The 21922-nt window shown below is 37.0% G+C and overlaps 1 protein-coding gene across 1 annotated transcript; it reads left to right on the forward strand.

Annotated features, from left to right (window-relative positions):
- Positions 1–1592: 1592 nt before the first annotated feature.
- On the forward strand, positions 1593–18029 carry FBXO47 (F-box protein 47). Its single transcript, XM_032235946.1, has 13 exons — positions 1593–1620; positions 1762–1816; positions 2566–2575; positions 3260–3449; positions 8604–8771; positions 10343–10419; positions 10518–10595; positions 10951–11059; positions 11440–11616; positions 11860–12006; positions 13751–13893; positions 16253–16412; positions 17887–18029. The coding sequence occupies exons 1-13, from the start codon at positions 1593–1595 to the stop codon at positions 17994–17996; spliced, it is 1452 nt and encodes a 483-aa protein (XP_032091837.1). The 3' UTR covers positions 17997–18029.
- The last annotated feature ends 3893 nt before the right edge of the window (positions 18030–21922 follow it).

Here is a 21922-nt window from a genome sequence, read left to right on the forward strand (position 1 = left end):
AAGCAAGCACGGAAGAGGCCATTTGGCGCCCTCTGGAAGAACAAACCGCCTTCTCATGAATTATTTATTAGTATTCAAAAGCACGACAAGCCATCATCCTCCGGGCGACCCTGCTTATTATTTATGAGCGGGGAGGAGCCAAACAGGAGGGCGGGAGATTTCCGAACGATTGTGCAATTCTACGAGGCTCAATGAAGGCGGGGCGGAGGGCGGGGAGCGGGAAATTTACAAAACGCGATATAAAGGAGAAATAACAGCACGCTTTACTATTTCGGATGAATTATTGTTAAGAGAAGTAGCGTTCCTGTGGTAAATAAATGTCCGCAGTTGCGTGAATATTCACACCCAGGATTTTCAGTATGAGGCCATTCTTTTTCATAAAACCTTTGTATTTAGACACATAACATTCTGGAAGCCTTTGAAGATGAAAAGTGAGGTGCAAATGATTTCAAAGAAGAAATCCATTACTCTGAGCATCTCTGGAATAGAAACAAAATGAACATTCTACAAGAAAAGAGGATACTTAACATGTATGGGAAAACAGTTTCTGAGTTTCATATCAATGATATTTTATTCTTTGTATTTCTATGAGGAAGTAAATAATCCATTGTATTGCAAATGATCACAAAATAATATATTGATGATAAAACTGACAAGTTTTTTAAATGAAAATCTTGCTGAAAGTGTTTTATTTCTTACAGTGCTTCATAATAGTTGGTTAATTCTGAATTAAAGTTTTTGTATTTGGGAATTCTGACTTACATGCTATGAAACAGCAGACATCACACTTTATTTTGATTTATTCTATTAAATTAAGTTCATGTTCCTAAAGTTACCAGAGGATGAAACTTTTACAATTCTGGTTAGAAAACCCAGATTATTTAAAATATTGTAGATGAATTTGGATGTAAATTAGTTCAATATACATTATTAAAATTTAAAATTAAGATAGTCCAATATGTTCCCCTCCCCCATGTTGGTAGATATGCATTTTGCCTCATACAAATTAATGATCCACATTCCACCCTGAGGAAGGGCCGCCAAAGTAAGATTCAAATAACTATAACAATGCTAAAATATTTGTGTATATTATATACATTTCATTATATCTGTTGATGTTAATATTTTCTCATTTTACCTACCAAATTTACTTGGTAGGGCTGAACAATAACCCACGGTTTGTGAACAATGCTAAATTCAGTCTAAAATTAGAAAGCTCACTTAAGAGAGGCAAAAACCAATTATTGAGATGGTGCTGTAAGCTGGAACAGCAGTATATAATACTAAAATAGTGTTCTAATATTATATATATACCAAATAGAAAAGGAATAAAATGTCACTTTTAAGAATCAATAAAATAGCCAAATTTTAACTATAGAAAATACATTGTAAGACTAGCTAATTTCTCAAATAAGTATTTAAAAAACTAAATGTGACAGTGACATCTGTTGATTTATCCTGAATAAATTTATCATAAATCTTCAATATTTGCTATAATATCCTTCATCAACGTCTATATGGAGAGCCAAAGAGAGGAATAGTGTTCAACAACACTTCGATTCTTACATCTAACAGAGATAAAATCCTCAAAAATGGGGATAAAAGACTATCTCATGCAATGTGAGTTAATCAACACAGAGCTGCAAGGTTTCACCTCAATATATAAGTGCAGGGAGATAATATATGAAGATTTGGAATTCAGTACTTCCTGTACATTGAAATTGATGATATTCTTTTATGTCTTTCTTAAATCTTAACAAGGTAATGAATATTTAAGCAACTTTTGGGGTATCAATAATGAAAAGAATGAAATCGGGTAAGAAACGGAAGGCCAAACCAACTGACTCTGATTCTGACTCTGGCTCTGAAATGGTAGGTGGCCCAGTCAATCTCTCTCCCCCCACCCTTTCTCTTTCTCTTTCTTTCATACAAAAGAGGGGTGGACAGTTGTATGTATGTTTAAATTGCATCCAATTGATTCAGAATGATGATGATGAAGAAGAAGGAGAATTTACATACAACAAAAAAGAAAGAATATATCTCACCACACAAAAGCATGCATCTCTCATGTACTAAACAAAAGAACAATATCTCTGAAGATCTTGGATAGCTTTTACGGAGTATACTTTATCACCTTTATCACACACACACACACACCCCCAAAAATAACACTAATTTTTTGGAGTAAAAAAAAAAAACAATTTGGGCTTGTTTTTTAACACTGAAAATTTGGTTAAATTTGTATAAATAAACATTAGACCTAGGTTTATTTCAAGATTAAATCTATAGTAATATGACAATAATAACTAGAAGACGGGCCTTCTCTGAAATAGCCTGTTCTTTGTGGAATATTTTCCTCTCAGAGATTTCAATGGTCCCAACTCTGTTAACCTTTCACAAGGCTTTAAAAACTTGGCTCTGTATCCAAGTTTATGGCTTAGAATGTATTGAGGGCTCAGTTTGTTGACTTTATTGTTAGCTAGTTAACTACCTTGGCTACTGTACATATTTATTTTGGGATGTTTTTGCTGTTTATTGTTTTTAATTATTTTACCTGTTTTATAGGTTCAGAATGGTAAGTCTCTTAATGTCACTTGATTGAGTAGGCAGTTATAGAAATTGAATAAATCAATAAAATGTATATTTCCTCAATCAAATCTTTTGGGGGAAAATATTTGGAATGATTCTTTTCCAATTAAGAGTGATTACTGAGATTACTGTGAGTTGATAATGTTTCAAATTGCATTTTCAAAAAGTGCTTTAACACATCTATCTTCAAGCAAGCCACATCTTTTATCTCAGCATGAGAGATAGCATAGCTGCTTTAGAGTGTTGCAAAGAGATGCTATGCTTGTTCTCACAGTGCATTTTTTTAGATTAAATAAAAACTGTTGCACAGCTGTTTTACTGATTATCATTATGAATTGAAAGAGTGTCCTTATTATTTGCATCATTTCTTCAAATTAAGTAATTAGAATGTATTGATTTGTGAGCAATGTTTCTATTGTTTCAAATTCTCTGAAGTTTTAGATTTCTAAATGAGAAGTTTAAGACTAAATGATCCAACTCTGTACTAAATCTGATTTTCATTTTTTTCCCAGGAATCCCATGAAAATGTTAATTTTATACATTATCGACATAACATTTATATGTGCTGTATTTATGCAACAACCAAACATAATTCTGTCATTTTCCTGCCTACTTTTGTTGTTTTATTGATTTTATTTTCCTCTTTTTAATTGTAATTGTTTTTCTTCAGGATCCATCTACCAGTACGATGCAAGGAGAGAAGAGCGCATCTCCTACAAGAAATAGCTCTACTTTGCCCCCTAATGAAAAACATAACTGTAGTAATGCCATGCCAACGTATTTTTCATTTATGCCCACACTTGGTGATTTCAAAGGGTTTCCTTTAGAAATATTTGAATTCATGTTGGGCTATCTTTCAGGTAAGTCACATGCAAAATAGGCAACAAGATTGCCACTGTAGAATTGGGATCTAAATTCAGGGTGGAATTCTAAGTCCATGAAAGGACAATCAAGAAGTCATTGGATTTTTCAACTTCCCTTTCTTTGGCTGGAGAAGAAGTATCTGTGGAAGCTCTTTTAACTAGAAGCATAGCTATTTCACAATCACTGTTTTGATAAATATCAGTGTGAAAAAGTTGCACCCCAGAGACATTGTTAGTGAGTGACTTTAAAGAAGAGATGTCAAACTCAAGGTTGGGAGCCAGTTCTGGCCTTTGGGGTGCTTAGATCCAGCCTGTGGGACTGCCCTGGAAACAGTGAGGGACGGCCTGCAGTGTCTCTGCCAGCAAAAAGGTGTTAGATCGGCGAGAAGCAGCAGGTGAGAGGTGCGAGTGAGTTTTAGCACTTTTTATTGCAAGAGTAAGTGACTGCGCTTTGCTGGCTAGGCCTTTTAAGGAGCTCCAGCAGACCAGCCAGCCAATGACTGTTTTTTAAACTTCCCAGGGTTTGGGCAACCAAACCCCAGTAAGCATGTGTAAACATGTAAATTTAACTATTTAAATTTAACAATTTAACAATTTCCTCAATACCAGGAAAGATTCTGGAAAAGATAATCAAGCAACGAATTAGCGAACACCTAGAAGCAAACAAAGTAATAGCCAAAAGCCAACATGGGTTTGTAAAAAACAGATCATGCCAGACTAATCTTATTGCATTCTTTGATAATGTGACAAAATTAGTGGACCAGAGGAATGCCGTCGATATAGTTTACTTGGACTTCAGTAAGGCATTTGATAAGGTAGACCATAACCTACTACTAGATAAAGAAGAAGAATGTGGGTTAGACAGCATCACCACCAGATGGATTCGTAACAGGCTGACCAACCGCACTCAACGTGTAGTCCTGAATGGAACTGCATCTTCATGGAGGGAAGTATCCCAAGGCTCTGTTTTGGGCCCAGTACTCTTCAACATCTTTATCAATGATTTGGATGAATCTTTATCAATGATTTGGATGAGAGAATAAATGGGGAACATTAAATTTGCAGATGACACAAGCTGGCAGGAATAGCCAACACTCCAGAAGATAGGCTAAAGATACAGAAGGATCTTGACAAACTTGAACATTTGGCACTATCTAATAAAATGAAATTCAATGGTGAAAAGAGTAAGGTTCTACATTTAGGCAACAAAAACGAAATGTACAGGTACAGTATAGGTGGTACCTTGCTCAACAATAGTAACTGTGAAAGGGATCTTGGAGTCCTAGTGGACAACCATTTAAATATGAGTGAGCAGTGTGCAGCAGCTGCCAAAAAGCCAACACAGTTCTAGGCTGCATAAACAGAGGGATAGAATCAAGATCATGTGAAGTGTTAATACCACTTTATAATGCCTTGGTAAGGACACTTGGAATACTGCATTCAGTTTTGGTGCATTTGAAAGCCCCCCTATGGGTCACAATCGTCTTCCATGGTGGCTTTGTCCACAGGCAATTGTTGGTATGCCTGGGCCAGGTCCAGTTTGGCGAATATTTTCCCGCTTCCTAGGGAATGCAACAGATGTTGCACAATTGGCACTAAGTATGCACTTTGCTATAAGGCCTTATTCAGCGTACACTTGTAATCTGTGCAGAGGTGAACGGAACCATCTGGCTTCCCGGGAGTGACTATTGGGTTTTCCCATACCGCATGGTTGGTCAGCACGAAGATTCCTTGGACAATTAGTTTGTCCAATTGCTCATCCACCTTGGGCCGTAGAGCAAAGGGGACCCTTCAGGGTTTGAGCCTGATGGGGGTTACATGGTCTAGGTTAAATGAAATGGGTTTCCCCATATATTTACCTAGGCCCACATCGAAGATGTCTGTGAACTCTGCCAGTAGCTGATCCAGGTCGTGGATTGAGATTCGACGCAGGTCGGTGATGTCTAGCCCCAGGGATTTGAACCATTCTATTCCCAGTAGGGACAGTCAGTGATTGGCGATGACCGTGAGGGGAAGATGGCCCTGGAATTCATGGAACACTACCTTGACCTCCATTCTTCCTAGGACTTGGATCCAATTCCCCTAGTAGTTGTTGAGCTGGATGTTTGGTGGTTTGAGGAGCTTCTTGCTGACTGTTGGGTTCAATTTCTTAATGGTCTGCCAGGACACAATCGTAAAATATGATCCTGTGTCCAGCTCTATTTTGCTTGGTCTCCCTTCAATGGTCACTGTGGCATGGAACTTTTCCCCTTCGTAGGCATCTGAGTGGTCCACAGTGGTGTGATAGATCTCCCTCTGGACTTGGTACTGTTCCTCTCTCCGCCTATTTCGCTGTTGGCCGGGTCGTGGGTTGTTTGGTATCCCCTGCAGAGCCATGGGTCTTGGCTGCGACGGGGTGGGCTGGGATGCTCTGCACGCCTTGGCAATGTGGCCTTTCTGCTGGCATCTGCGGCAGATGGCTTCCTGGAAATGGCACACCGCTCTTGAATGGAATCCCATGCAGCCTGGGCAACATGGTTGCCTGCCCTCTATATCCCTCATGCTTTGTCTTCTCTCTGGGTACATATGGTGGATGGCATTTGCATTGTCCCCTTCATCGTTGCACTCCGGAACTTACATTCGCTGCCGAGTTATCCGACGACTCAGCTGCCCGGGCTTCCTCGACCACGTCCTTGAATGAGACTTCCATTCTGATTAGCAGTTTCTTTTGCAAAAAGAGGTCTTTCATTCCTAGGATGATCCAGTTCTTCACCATTTCTTCTGGGTTGAAGAATTTGCACTGGGTCGCGATTTCTCGCATGCTGACCATGAAATCGTTCATCTTCTCTCCTTCCCATTGGCACTGGTGGTAAAACTCGTTCTGGCCCACCATTGGGGGGGGAGATGGCGCGTAGTGGTCTTCCAGGGCATGTTGTAGCGTTATCCATGCGACGGTCTCTACGTCTGCTGGGGCAATTAAAGTCTGTGCCATCTTATAGATTTTCGTTCCTCAGTAAGTTAGAAATAATGCCCGCTTCCTATTGTCTGGCTGGTCCTGGTAGTCGTTGGCTTCCAGGAACATCTGGAATCCACCCATGTACGTGTACCAGTCCTCCCTCTGCAGGTTGAAGATCGCTGGTGCAGGGAATACTTGCAATGCCATCTCATGCTGTGGTGCAGGGTCTTGGACCTTGTGTGAAATGGCTGCTTGTTCAACAAGGGTTCTCAGGCCCCTTTGTCCTTCGTCGCCAGTGAGAAGCAGGAGGCGCGCAGCGCGAGTGAGTTTCAGCACTTTTTCAGCAAGAGTAAGTGACTGCGCTCTGCTGGCTGGAGTGCTGGAGCTCATCTTTTAAGGAGCTCCGGCAGACAAGCTGGCCAATGACAGTTGTTTAAACTTCCCAGGGTTTGGGCAACCAATCCCCAGTAAGCATGTGAAAACATACAAATTTAACAACGTACATCTGTACGTAACAGGAGATGCAAGATAGCCCCCCTGAGCTCCGTTTTTGCTGGCAGAGAGTTGCAGGAGGCCATTGCAGCCAAAAATGGAGCTCGGAAGCTCATTTTTGCTGGCAGAGCACTAGGGCTTCCACAGGCACCTCCAACACAAGCGACGTCCAGCTGGCCATGCCCACCCTAGCCAGGCCTACCCTGGCCTCCTGAGGTCAAACAAAGCCCTGATGCAGCCCTCAATGAAATTGAGTTTGACACTCCTGCTTTAGAGAATCATTATATTCAAAGTTCTTCAGAGCATTCGTATACTTAAAGTTGATGTATTTATTTTCAGTCCCATTGGAACCAGTTAGAAAAATAGGATGCACTACATGCTCCCAGGGCAATGAGTGCCATTGCCTGTCGTGCCACGTAAAATTATTCCTTCAAAATATATGGCATTAAATGTTTTAAAACATGTTCTTAAAAAATAAGATTTCCTGGAGGATTGAAAAAGAGGCAAAATTACATTATTATTAGTACTGACATTGATGTCCTGTATTTTTCAGCACACACAAAGGCTGAAATCACTCCACGCACCCATTACTGATTGTAAATATATTTGTACACATTCATTTTCTTCCTGAATTATTCCCTTTTTAGGTACATCAGTTGTTTGCGTTTGTCTTAGGAAGTTCAGCAACTAAAATTCACACCAAACAAAGAATTACTAACCTGTTTTAAATCTAAATGAATTTCTGAAAGAAAAATAAGTAGGGCTGTGCAGCTCTTGGATTCAATCTCCAGAGATTGCTTCCTAGAACTCTTTCAAACCCAAGTACTGCACAGCCTTAAAAATAAGCTTTTGACCATGTGCTAACATGAAGAAAGTACTTAAGGTATAATGTGAGAGGAGACAGAAAGCAATATCTTGCAACTGTATGAATTCCAAAACCACCCATTGACTCAGTTAGGGATCTTTGTGTACATGTCAACATAATTTCACTTCCTAGGTCTTTGAAAATAACTTGGTGCCAGTTCAGATTTCTTCATATCACAGCCAGTCTTCGATTGCTAAATTCTAGTCCCACTACTTGAAAATTGTCTTCAAAGCTGTTTTACTTGTTAATTAGACAGAATTAAATTGGCTCAACTGTCCATCAAAAAAGACAATGTGGAATCACAGAGGGATGGAGTGTGAAAATCCATTTATGGTAATATGAGTTTTCTTAACCAATTTCCTCAGGGTTTTCTTAGAGCAGTGGTTCCCAAGATGATAATGCAGGAAACTGTTAAAATAAACAAACATCAAATTGTAGATAATACAAAGCTCGGATGCATTTGAAGACTTGGCTTGGGAGAGGCAGTTTGCTTGGTGAATTTTAATTGTTTTGTAATGTTATTTTACATGCAATTAATTTGATTACATTAATTTAGTTTTTTTATATTGGCCCCTGTCTTTTTTATAAGTATGGCTCATTAAAAATCTTACTTGAAAACTCATGGGAATATCAAAAACAAAAGATTTTGTTATTCACACAAGATTTAACATTTTGGAAAAAAATTGTGGATTCCTATAGATGTCATTTGAAAAGATCATACATACATAATTATTTGTATCACTATGTGCCTATCTTGGCTTAAGAGTAGTCCCAAATTTGTCTGATCTGATGAATGAAAGAAAAGAACCACCAAGTGAATAAAACCTAACAATTCCTTTTCTTTTTCTTCTTTATTCAGTGAAAGATATCAGTATGATGAGCATGGTTTCAAAGATTATCAGAGATCGTATTATTAATTACATCTCAACTCCTTCTGGAAATAGGAAATTTTTTCCACAGGATTTCCATAACCAAGACCAATCTGACTCTGCAAAATCCTCCATTCTGCAACACTACAGTTCATTAGGTGATCAAAGCCTCATCATTTTCAGATATTCCAAAACAGGAAGCAGATAGAAAAACATATTGATGTATAAATCTCAGCTAATTGAAGAATACTAAGCTTCAAATTGCATCCTTTCAATTAACAAGAATATTGCAGGATAGGAAAAATGTTTCATTGTAGTAAATTCTTGTGCATGTCAAATCAGTGTCTAGATTAATATAGTGAATAAAAATAACTTGATCATAAATATAAGAAATAATTTCTTAGAAAATACATTTATAACAAGAAAGGAACTGAAATTTCTCGCAACTGCTCAGTGGGTGGGGTTCTTTATATTTGTATTATTAGGAACTGATATTTTTAATGATCAGTAGGTTTGAAGTCTGAAAATATTACCGATAGTGTGGGTGAAACAGTGAGAAAATTAACCATACCTTCCCATTTCTCCGTTTTTTTTCTGTAATACTCTCAGTGCTCTTTCCCCCTGTGAAATTTTAAATGTATATTTATCGTTTCAAATTTATGTCTGAATTCTATTGTAATTCTATTGTAGGGCAAACAGAACAGGAAAAGGGAACTGCAGTAGTTAAATATAGCAGGAGAGTAAACTTCTCCCCTGCAACGCTCCTGTTTTAAGGGTGTGTGTGTTTGTGTGTGTGTGTGTGTGTGTGAGAGAGAGAGAGAGAGCGAGAGAGCATGCGCATACACATTTCCCATTTCTAATGGGAATTAGAAAACTGAAAAATGTATTGCTTTACAAAATTTATGGAGCCTTTGCCAAGTAAACTTTCCATACATTATTATGATCATGTCAACATATCTTTCTGGATGTTTTCAGCATTTTTGCCAGGCTTCATCAGTTCCCAGTTACTATAGCTTCTTTTTCTTCTTCTGTTCCATGCAAATTATTCTTTCTATGTCTACTGTTTTCTTGCCATGCTCCCGCTGCTTCTCTTTTCATTTATCTGTGGCGGCAGTTCTTTCACTCTGAGCCTTTCCACAAAACCAAACTTTGACAAAACCCAGTCTTCACTGTATCCATATGATATCTTGTTGGCATAATGATTTATATTCTCCATTTTCAACACTATCCCTCATGTTTTTCAGCAGGCCAACAAAATATATTATCCACATGGTGGGTGAGTTAATATTTACAGGATGCTGATCAGTTAATGAATAACCAATGGCATCTCCGTCCCATCCTCCCATCTAAATTACTCACTTCCCTGATTTCAATGAAACAGACCATGGAAATTGCCAATCATAAACAAGGCTAGATTGATATCATATATATGCTTACTTTCCTCTTTTAAACACCATGGAATTTTGTTGGTTGAAAGAGGAAGAGAGTTAGCTGTTTGATAATGCTCTATGGAAAGCAGAAGTATTATAGCTATGCAAACTATAGTATAGGAATGAAAAAAGACGATATGGGTCTTAGAATAAATAAATAATTGCAATAAATAACTAATGTCCCTATGGCTCCTGGTCCTTAACTCAATATAGTTTATAGGTTTTGAAAAGCATCTTCACAAAAAATGTTTTTTTTAAAACATCTCTGTATGTTTTTTCTGTTTTTTCTTTCTTTCTAGGCTTATTATTTAAAAGGTGCACTTTACTGCTCCCTACAAAAGAGAGACTGAAGTACATATATAAAAGGTTTTTAGAAGTAAGCACAGATGTTTTTCAAGAAATATTGGATCTGTTCATTTCTATATCCCATTGGAATAAATTGAAGGATACCTTTTTTCTACTGCTTTTTTATAGATTCCCTGTTTCCAATTCTATGGCTGTGCGGATCCTTTGCATTGTTTGGGATTACAATGTTATGGAGTATTTTTACAGGTAGAAGCAATAGAGAGTTTTGTAATGCTTTAAAAATAAATATATTTATTATGGTATACGATTGTGTACCTTAGAGTCCATTACTGCTTGCTGTATAAACTTTATTATATAATTATACATTCTAAAATTCCATTCTGTTCAAAATTGGGTAAAGACATTGCAGGACTTATTATTTGGAGTATACAGTATTTATCTGTTTCCCAAGATAAATCATGTTCTACACTTTGTCACTGGCAACTTTTATTAAATTTCACATTACAAAAAGGATAAATAAAACAGTTGTATCATACGTTAAGTCTTCAAACTCTAAATATTGTTTTTTATATTTCTGTTGGCTTATTATATATGTTTTCAGACCGTAACAGCTGGTTGGGATGAAGATGAATGTGAACGAGTTTTCAATTTTCTTTGTGATGTCACCAATTTACCTCAGAGAATTCAGAGAGTTGTCAGCAGCAAGCCTGGTAAATAATCTATGTTGTGAGCATGTTATAAATATGGACTTCTGTATCTTGTGACACCTTAATAATTGTGAAAGCAATAATGACTACTGACTTAAAACGTGCAAAAGTGCCATCCAAAATAATTATTTTTCACACAATATATAGGTGTGAACCAGTGATGGGTTACAAATTTTGTAACTACTGGTTTGGGCACGCTCTCACCCATGCACGCAACACTTCTGCGCATGCGCAGAAGCGTCTGGGTGGGTAGGCAGAGCCTCCTGCCGCCGCTACTACCGATTTGGCCGATCCAGGCCGAACCAGCAGCAACCCACCTCTGGGTTTAACGTTAAAAAAACTCTAAATGCAAACTAATGAATAAATGTTATTAATTTGTTTAGGACGTTTCCGTAAATTGGAATTGAGAATAAGGACATTTTGCCGTGGTGTACTTCTAAAACATTGGATTCTTCAGAGTGATTCAGTATTTTGGCTGACCTGTATTTTAAAGCCATGGCCATCAGTAATTCAAGCTCGTCTGCTGTATCTAATGTTTGGGCCTGCATCTACAGAGGATGGTAAGCTATTTTAATTAATAAAACGTAGAAGTATTCAGATAAGAGTTGGAAAACAGGAAAGGAAGTAGCATATTAAGCATGAAGAAAATCAGTTGCAATCCTGCTAATGATTTTCTAGCAAGATAGCAATTATTAATTGCTGAATCTAGAATTGTCTTTCTTTAAACTTCAAGAAATAGTATGGCTAATTGATATCTCAAGACAAATTCACCTTCAATAACTTTTTTGCTTAATATCATTCAGGAAATGTTGATTGGCGGAATATGATTCAAGGCCCAACAGATGAAAACAATTTGAAAGAGCTGGCAGATGCTGTTAAACTATTATATGACACAGAAAAAGATGAATGGCTGGCGAATGATATTGTCAGTCTGGTAGATGAGCTTGCAGGTTTGTTTGCACACTTGAATCCAAGATACCATCAAGTCTTTGTGTATCGATCACAACTGGGACTAGCAGTTCTGTTGTTAAGTGAGATGATCACATGACAGTGACTGTGATTTTCCAGAAGATTAACCGGAATGGAGCTAACCTTGCTTGGAGGGAGGGGTGGGGAAATGTTCCATAAGGCTGGTGCCACAAAAGAGAAGACCCGCCTCCTGGGACGCATCAAGTGTCCTCTATGCCAGATCTTATGGGACACTGATTTAATCAGCATATCTGGCCCCATGCTATGAAGGGCTTCAAAGGTTAAAACCTATCTTGAATTAGATCCAGGAGCAAACTGGCAGCCAATACAGCTCATGGAGCCGAGGTATGATATGTTCTGTCCTTCATTCTGCACCAATTACGCTTCTGGATATTCTTCAAGGGCAGCTTCATATAGAGTATGTTACAGTAATCCAGTCTGGGGGTGATTAGGATGGGTGACTGTCAGCAGAGCCTTCCAATCTAGGAACAGGTGCAAACAGGAAGCTCTTTGAGCAGGAGTCATGAGTTAAGGAGGATCCCCCGATTACACATTGGGCTGTCTGGAGAAGTGCAACCCCATCCAGCATTAAAGATGGGAAGACTGAGAACCAGTAGCTCCACCCCAATCCAAAAAAATCCAAAGCCACTCAGTCTTTCCTGGGTTTAGCTGAAGCCTGTTATTTCCTATGCAGATCCTCACAGCTTCCTGGGATTTACAGAACTGCATAATTCGCCAGAGGTAGAGACTGAGTATCGTCAGAGTACTGATGCCTCATCCAATGACAAGGGATTATGAACTCACTCAGCAGTGTCTTGTAGATGATAAATAGAAAAGAAGAGAACCCTACAGCCGCCCACAAAGTAGAAAGTAGAGGCTAAGGGTGGGCCCTCTCTCCCCAATCATCACTGACTGGGATTGATCCCAGAGAAAGTGGGGAAACCAGCATAACCCTGTGCCACTCTCCCCCAATCCTCTGGCTCTTTCCAGCGGAACCCCGTGGTTGATAGTATTAAAAATCACTGAGAGGTCAAGTAAGACAAGCTGGATGCACAAACCCATCCCACCCTTGGCAGTGGTCATGCAAAAGTGTGACCGATGCCATTTGCATCCCATACCCAGGTCCGAAACTTGATTGAAAAGGATTCAGATAATCCGCTTCATATATGGTCCTCTGAAGCTGTTGTGTAAGCAACGTTTTGATCACTTTCCCCTGAAAGGGAAGGTTAGATAATGGAAATAAATTGTCCAGTAAGGTGGGGTCTATAGGAAGGGGTAAACCTAGGCCTTCTTAAGAAATAAAAGACAATCCCTCACTCAAAGAAGAATTAACCACCACTGGAACTCTTCATCTGTCACCTTCCAACCACTTTAATAAACCCTGAGAGACCTGGTTTTAAAGAGCAAATGGTGGATCTTTCATACTCCTCCTAAGTACTCTTGCTCATTGCATTATCCACTGGAAAAGCACACAGGCTAAATGTTAAAAATACCATAGTTTTATTACTGACTCCCATAAAAATCCAAAGTAGTTTATATTGTTGAATATTTTTTGCTTGTCTTGTGGATTAGATAAATTATTGTTATTTTTCCTCATTTTAAATAATATTTTCAAATGTAAGAAAAATTAAAGTTAAAAGTTAAACATGTATGTGTGAATACTACATGTGCTGCGACATTTATGTATATAAATATATGTAAAATATTTTTTTTCTATTTTTACAGTAATCCCTCAGGAATGGCATCTTGAAAACAGCGCTCGTTTTCTTATTTTGTGCGGAAACAACATCTGCTTCCCATTTATGGCTAGTAAAGCTGTGGATGGTCGAGCTATTGAATTGGCAAGGCTGGTGGTATTCCTGGCATTGGTAATTGACAGATATTTTCCCCTCTCTGTGTACTACTCTCTTCTCTGTGTTATGACTTATGAATGGGCCACATGCACTCAAACTAAGTGTCTGCATTTAATGTATCTTGCACATTTCTGTGAAAGAGTACCTGCTATGAATGAAAAGAATGATGAGAAAACAATGTTTAGAACCCGACTCTTTTTCTTTCTTTTCTATTTTAGTTTCTTTTCTTTGCTCCACACAATTTAAATGAAATTCTTCCATCTCCATTGGGGGAGAACTATAATTTGGCATGTAGTGAAAACTGCCATTTTCAATAAGTTTAGTTCCAGAGCCAATAACTCTTTTGAGTGAAATAATTTTTAATCAAGATTTAAATTCTCGTGTACTTTTATTTGGATCTCCTCTCCCCAGTGTTCTTTAAACATGATTAAAGCCTTAAATGTGTTCGGCACAATGACACATTTGATGTCTTATTTAATTTGGCCCTTAGATACCGGTTCTTTTTTAGCAGTTTCATACAATTCACTAAAATTAACTAACCAAAATAACATTTTAAAAGAGACGAATTAATATATGTCTGAAAATACTTCAAACTAATTACGTTGCTTTAGAGTGTTTCTATGGCAGCCTGTGCCTAAATGAAATTCTTTTGTTGCTACTTGTATAATGTCACTTTATATGTGAACAGGGAAAGCATTTTCATTAAACTTTCATTATAACTGTCCTTGAAGGAATGGGGCATCTGGGATTTTGCCATGCTTATCTAACTTCTTGGCCTGATGTAATTAGTGGACAGGCAGGCAGGACCAGTATATCTAACTCAAGGCATCAGATGTGTCAAAATGTCCTTGTTTGGCTGCATTATATTTATCAGAGCACTTAAAAATATAATTAATATTAGCATCATGCATTGATACAGATTACATGGCCATCTTCTTGATTTTTCTCAGGTTGTAAGCCATGTGGGAGGACTGCAGGAATCCTATGTCTTTAATTACTGTACAGGAAAAGAGAAATGTTTTAACTTAAGCTCTTTATGTGTATATTAATTAGAAACTGTACCAGCTGAGAGAATTTTTCTGTGAGGGTTTTTTTTTTTTTTTTTGCACCAATTCAAAGTTATCTCTAGAATTTGCCTGACCTTCTGATACCTACTGGTTTTGGAAGTTAAGCTGATTTGTTTCAGACACTGGGATGACAAATTTTTTTTTGAAAGCTGGCATTTTGTGATGAGTGCATTTTGGAAGATATGAAAGGCCAGTTTAGGGACAGATTATCTTGGGGGAAAAAAATCTGTCTATGTGGTCACTAATAGTCAACACTGGCTTGATAGCACATAATCAATCAATAGGCACTGTTTGCTACATATCTCCCACAATCCATCCAATGCTAATATATGTAATTTTCATCAGATATATTTGGGCAGGAGAATGCTATGACACAGTACACTTATATGTTTGCCTGTCAGTCTATAGTTCTCAGAAAACACTTCAAGTCAATCAGCATTTGCCACTTTAGACCAATAGCCAAACACAAAGAATTATCAACCAATCAGCATCAGTAACTGTGCCTTTTCCCATTACCCTAAGTCTGTATCTGACCTCACATCCCTCCCCCATTTTACCAGAGACAGAAATAATAAAATGTGTTACTGTTACCTGTTAATTGTTATGTTAGCTTGCACGCTGTTTTTCCTTAGAAGCTCAAGGTAGCATACACTCCTCCCATTTTTCTCCACAACTCCACTAAGAATAATTCTCAGCTCTCCATGTCTCCAAATATTTAGTGTCTTCTAAACTGTTAATGCTGTTATTCCAGAAGTCAGGCTTTCTTTTCCTAAGCATGCCACCACCATGCTATAATGAAAGCCCAGGAAGTGGCAGAAGCTAACTCTTCCAATTTATATATGGATAAAATGCCACTGGTTTAGAACAATCTGAAAATTGTGCTTCCCAGGTGGCAATTATAATAGTATTTGATAGGAAGGAGTGCTCAACTATCAGGAAAGCCTCTGTTGTGACTCTATTTGGAAAGCCATATAGACAGAATCAAGATGAAACACAGAGAATCCTTAAACAGCAAGGATGTACCACTTGATCTAGTTTAAATTATGTTATGTCAAAAAAAAAAAAAAAAAAACCCAAGCAAAGAAAGGTCAAATCACCAGAAAGCAAGAAAACTACAATTTAAAAAATTAAGCCCTATGAAAGCTTCTATTACTATATTTACATATGTGTATTTATGTGTGTGTGTTTCAATCCAAAACTTCCATGGAATTACTTCGGATTGAAAAGCACATGATAGGAACAAAGGATTGGGGTTTTTTTTTAATCATCAAGGACATATCACTTTTTTCAAATTTCTTTTCTACTAGGTATGCGAGAAGGACCTCTATTGCATGGGCTGGTCTGTAAAAATGATGCAGAAAGTCTGTAATGTCTTCAGTTCTACAACCGAAAAGAACGTTTTTTTGCAGAGTATAGAGAATGCCTTTGCACAAATGATCATGGATGCTCTGCAGTTGGTGATATCTGGTAAGAAATCCAATTATACTACTTACCTTACTATAATCACACCTTAATCTTGATCATCTGAATCTTCTAAGCAGTGTGTGTGTGTGTGTGTGTGTGTGTGTGTGTGTGTGTGTGTGAAGACACACCAATAGTCAATTATATTTATTTAATTATATTTATGTAACAATAAATATAATTACTTCGCTTTTAGGAAGAATAGATCTTATGGGTAAAGGGGTTAGGATTACAACCACACTGAAAGATGAGTACAGTAAAGGTTCAATCCACTACTTCCCAAATCTGGGTAAATTACCCCAAATTGGGTAAAAGTTATTTTCCTTTGGATAACAGAACATGAACCCATTACTCAATGTCAACAGGGACATTTAAACTGGCTTAAGGTATTTTATCTACACTGAGTAAAAAGGACTTTCAGATAAGAAAAGGTTTGGAGAGCACTGGTTTAACTCTTTCTCCATGTATTATGATCCTCTCAAAAAAAACCACAACCCACTGCCATAAGAAAGAGGCTGCCATCTGAGCCAATAGCCTAGAAGCTCATTACATTTTCTTTTTTAAGCTGAATTTCCATTATATATTTTCACATAATTTGGCCATAATACAATTACTAAAATGTTGTGTCTTTGATCTGTGCAGTTTTCTTCCAGGACAGATTTTCTTTCTTATATTTTCTTTTTAAAATACATGCACGACTGCACTGAACAGTATGCATATTTTTGAATATTAGAATTTCAATGAGAATATAACATTAAAACTGGATTTCTGGAAGTGTCAATCAGAATTTCTCTAAAAAAATCCAGACTTTATATATTTTTAGATATATATGGTGGTTTAGTGGTTATTTGCAGTACTGCAGGCTGTGTCTGCTGACTGCTGACTGCCAGCAGTTTAGCAGTCTGAGTCTCACTGGCTCAAAGTTGACTCAGCCTTCCATCCTTCCAAGGTTGGTCAAATGAGGAACCAGATTGTGGGGACCGCTTAGAGAGGAGCACTGGGAAGCCGCATATGAGTCTAAGTGCTATTGCTTTATTTCTGATTAATTCTGATGAATATTCGTATGGTTGAAGTATGTCCTACATGTCCTTATAAAATTTAGGAATGAGAAATAATGTGACTACTCAAAAGTTACTATGAGCATATGATGTATTACATGGGTTATTACCCTATATAACAAATCATGTATTTACAATAAATGCAGCCAATGTAGTCTAAACAAATGGAATCCGATCATAACTAATTTTTAAAAATGCTTCCAAAAGAAGTAAATATGATACATGTTTAATTACAAGTCATTCATACATAAGGTAAAAGTTCTCTTGAGTCAAGCATGACTCCTGGTAATTTATTGATGACATATATTTGATGAAATAAAATGTTATCTGTTAGCTTGGCATTTTACAAGCTAACCAACATCTTTATGTCAAATAAAAATATGTATTGTTTAACCTGTTTTTTTTTTTTTAATTTTACTTAGGAGAACATGATGAAGAAGAGACGAGCTTTTTAAATCTTTTTCATCTGGTCAACGCACAAGCAAATTTTCATAAAGAAATTCTTTATTTAACCATGAATTACGAGGTGTAAATTTATGTTTTGGCTCCGAATTTGGAGAAAATAGCCAGGAATAAATAAATAAATAGCCAGGCAAATTACTTTGCCTCTTACCTTTTTTGTCTCCATGTGTGGCTGCAAGTTTTCTGATCTACTTTCTAAATACACATTTCTTTGGGCTTAATCAATTATATTATAGCATCAAGATTTATTTATTATTAATCAATCAATTTTGTAGTTTAACGCTTAAACACAACAGGGGCATACAAACAAAATAATATGCAGAGGCTGGGGAAGAATACAGAATCCAACTCTAATGAAGAAAGCAATAATCTATATGCTGGTGAATCAGAATAATGCAAATCATTGAAATAGTCAGATTCTGTTTAGCTGGAAGGTAGAAAAACTGGCCATATGATTATTTGGCTGCTAGCCTGGGCCTCAAAGGTACAAATCTACTAAGCCATTCTTTCCTAACTCTGTATTATCTTGCTGTGGAGGATTTGTGTTCCCATTAATACAGAAATTGTAGCTAGCAATGGGATTTATAATTCATTGTACAGTATTAGGATAGTATTAGGATGGAGAAAGCTGACAGAAATTTTAGATTCTATACACTATCAGATGTGGCCTGCAAAAATCCACATAGCCACTGGAGAGCAGCAAGGTATTACAATATTTTTTAAAATCTCTTCGCTACCTTGCAGTGGTTCCCTGAACTTCTGCCAGTACTATTTCCCCACAAAAATGATCTGCTTCAAACAAACTAAAGCCACTGTAACTTCCAGCTGATCATAACTTCAGAGGATTTCCTTTGAGCAAAGTTTATCTCCCTTTGTGCTGTAAAAACCTTTGTGGTTTAGAATCATTTCCACAGTTCTTTGGAAGTAACATATTCATTTGTGTCACAAAAGCAGGAAGTACTTTAAACCATTTTTTAAACTCAAGATTTATTAAAATGAAGAAGCATAATTAAAGACATTGCTCAGTTCAATTCCGTTTATGTCTAATTTCTACAGAGCCCTGCTGCCAATCACTTTAAGGCTCTATATAATTTCAGTAGCAAGAAAATATTTTTTGTTTTTTTCATATACAGGTAGTCGTCAACTTATGACCATAACTGAGCCCAAAATTTATGTTGTTAAAGAAGACATTCATTAAGTCAGTTTTGCCCCACTTTACGATTTTTCTTGCCACAATTGTTAAACGAATCATTCCAGTTCCAGCAGCAAGTAACTTAGTTGTTAACTTCCCTAATTTAAGTTAGTAACTTCCACATTGACTTTTAAAACAACACATTCAAGATTTAGAAAGGTAAAGCTCCCAGGCTTTATGATCAGCAGTATGTTGACATTTCTGTAATGCCTTTATGTCAGGCAGATAATATTCAAATCACTCATGGGAGAGCACATCAAAGTACACCACAAATGATTGCCTTTGCTCATCAGAAGTCATAAAAGAGGATCCCATACTCCAACCATCATAAATATGAACCAGTTGCCAAGCATCCAAAATGACCATGGGGATGGTATAACGGTCGTAAAAAGTGGTCGTAAGTCACTGCCGTTGTAACTTTGAATGGTCACCAAATGAACTGTTGTAAGTTGAGAAATACCTGTATTTTATTTAAAGCATTTGTGTAGTTTCTCATCTTATTCCAAACTCTGGGCAGCTTCCAATCAAAATCAGGTGTTTTTGTCCTCTGTACACAGTGTTGTAGCCTTAGGCGAGTAACAGATAGCCAAGCACATGAGAAGTGCTACAGCAAAGTTTGTGAATAGTTCCTGCATTCTAAAGTGTCCTCTGTCACTTCTTTACTTAAAATATTTCAAGAACATTTTTTTTAAAACAATAACTTTCCCCTGGTTGCTTACGAGAATAACATCCAATAGAGTAAACAGCATAAAATAGTATAATAGTCCATAATGAAATTTATAAACTACAGCAATTAAAACAAAGGGTAATCAATGCTATAATAAAAAGAAATTGCAGTTGAATGCCAGAAAAGGCTAATAACACCAATTTAGAGGAAAGCTAACAAAAATGCACAGTATACTTTTATGATGTAAAGATTCCTCATATTACCTAGTGATTCTTAGAGTTTTTACTTTTGATGATCATTATTGATTATTAATGGAACAAAATAAAACATCCTTTATTTCTGCTCTAGCAAGGATAATACTGTGAAATGAGTTCTTTTAAAGCCACCCTGTTTGATTATCTTTTAAAAATAGTCACAGTAGTGTTTTTGTGGATATGTATTTCATGATCACTGGTTGCTAGGACTTGAGCAGATGCCCTCTGAGATTGTTCTGGACTTGTTCTGTATTCTGATTACGGTACTTTAGAATAGAATAGAATGGAATAGAATAACAGAGTTGGAAGGGCCTTGGAGGTCTTCTAGTTCAACTCCTGTTCAGGCAGGAAACCCTATATCATTTCAGAAATATCATTATTCTATCTCTTCTTAAAAGCTTCCTATGTTGGAGTTTTTACAATTGCTGGAGGCAAGATGTTCCACTGATTAATTGTTCTGACTGTCAGGAAATTTCTCCTTAGTTCCAAGTTGCTTCTCTTCTTGATTAGTTTCCACCCATTGCTTCTTGTTCTACCCTCAGATGCCTTGGAGAATAGTTTGACTTTCTCTTCTTTGTGACAACCCCTGAGATACTGGAACACTGCTGTCATGTCTCCCCTAGTCCTTCTTTTCATTAAACTAGACATATCCAGTTCCAGCAACCGTTCTTCATATGTTTTAGCCTCCAGTCCCCTAAAACAGTGGTGGGATTCAGCCAGTTTGCACCACTTCGGGAGAACCAATTGTTAACTTTGTGAGCAGTTTGGTGAAGTGGTTGTTGAAAGAAATCATTAGGGCAGAGAACCCATTGTTAAATTATTTGAATCCCACTACTGCCTAATTATCTTTGTTGGTATTCTTTGTAGAATCTGAACATCTTTTTTTACATCATGGTGACCAAAATTGAATCCAGTATTCCAAGTGTGGCCTTATCAAGGCATTATAAAGTGGCACCATATTTTTCAGAGTATAAGGCGGACCAAGGTTTTAAAGAGGCACATTAAAAAAAAGGTTTTGCACTCTGCAAACCTCCCCAAAATGCCCCATTTTTGCAAAAAATGGGCCCGTTTTTTGTCAATGAGGCATTAATAGCCTTTAGGAGGTTTATAGAGTGCTCCTGGGGATTTTGGGGGAGGGGCAAAATTGAGCAAAAAAACAGGGAGGGCATTTCTGCCCTCCCCAGCCCCCAGGAGCTCTGTGAAAGCCTCCTAAAACCAAGGCATGGCCATTTTGGTGAAACGGGCAGGGTTTCAGGAGGCAAAAATGCTGTATTCAGTGTATGATGCACCCAGATTTTCAGCCTTTTTAAAGGGAAAATGGTGCATCTTATACTCTGAAAAATATGGTATTTTAATTGAAGTTCTCTTTGAAACACAACTACTTTTTACCCAATTATACATATTAAGTTAAACATTATTGCATCAATTATTGGGAAAATGTGTTCTGTTTTCCATTAAAGTTTTTGAAAGAACTTGCACATATTATTCTGACTTTGAATTATTGGTCAGTTTACATTTGTTGACATGCTTTAGTGAAGTGAAAATATTCAAGAATTGAGTATCAAAATATATTTCAAGATCAATTTATTTTTAACAAATTATATACATATTCATACACACACAGGCATTATCTAAGATAATGTTGCTATTTATGAACCATCTTATTAAACAGAGGTTTTTTTTTTACTAAAGATTGTTTTTAAGTGTATTATTCGTGTTTGGGGAAGATACAATGTCAGGTGGGATTGCATACAAAATGGTAAGATACTAAGTTACATAAAACAAAAAGAAAGTGTGAAGAATGCATAATCAAGAATCTAGCAATAATGTGGTTTTGCTTTAAATTTTGGAATATTTTATATAAAGGGACATAAAAACAATTA

The sequence above is a fragment of the Thamnophis elegans genome, chromosome Z (genome assembly GCF_009769535.1).
Source record: "Thamnophis elegans isolate rThaEle1 chromosome Z, rThaEle1.pri, whole genome shotgun sequence".
In the NCBI taxonomy this organism is placed as follows: domain Eukaryota; kingdom Metazoa; phylum Chordata; class Lepidosauria; order Squamata; family Colubridae; genus Thamnophis; species Thamnophis elegans.

Excerpts from the sequence above, each read along its gene's own strand:
- FBXO47 (XM_032235946.1), top strand. The coding sequence starts at position 1,593 with ATGGGGATAAAAGACTATCTCATGCAAT. Across the intron at positions 1,621-1,761 it reads AAAAGACTATCTCATGCAAT|GTAATGAATATTTAAGCAAC; the intron begins GTGAGTTAATCA and ends AATCTTAACAAG. Across the intron at positions 11,617-11,859 it reads GCCTGCATCTACAGAGGATG|GAAATGTTGATTGGCGGAAT; the intron begins GTAAGCTATTTT and ends AATATCATTCAG.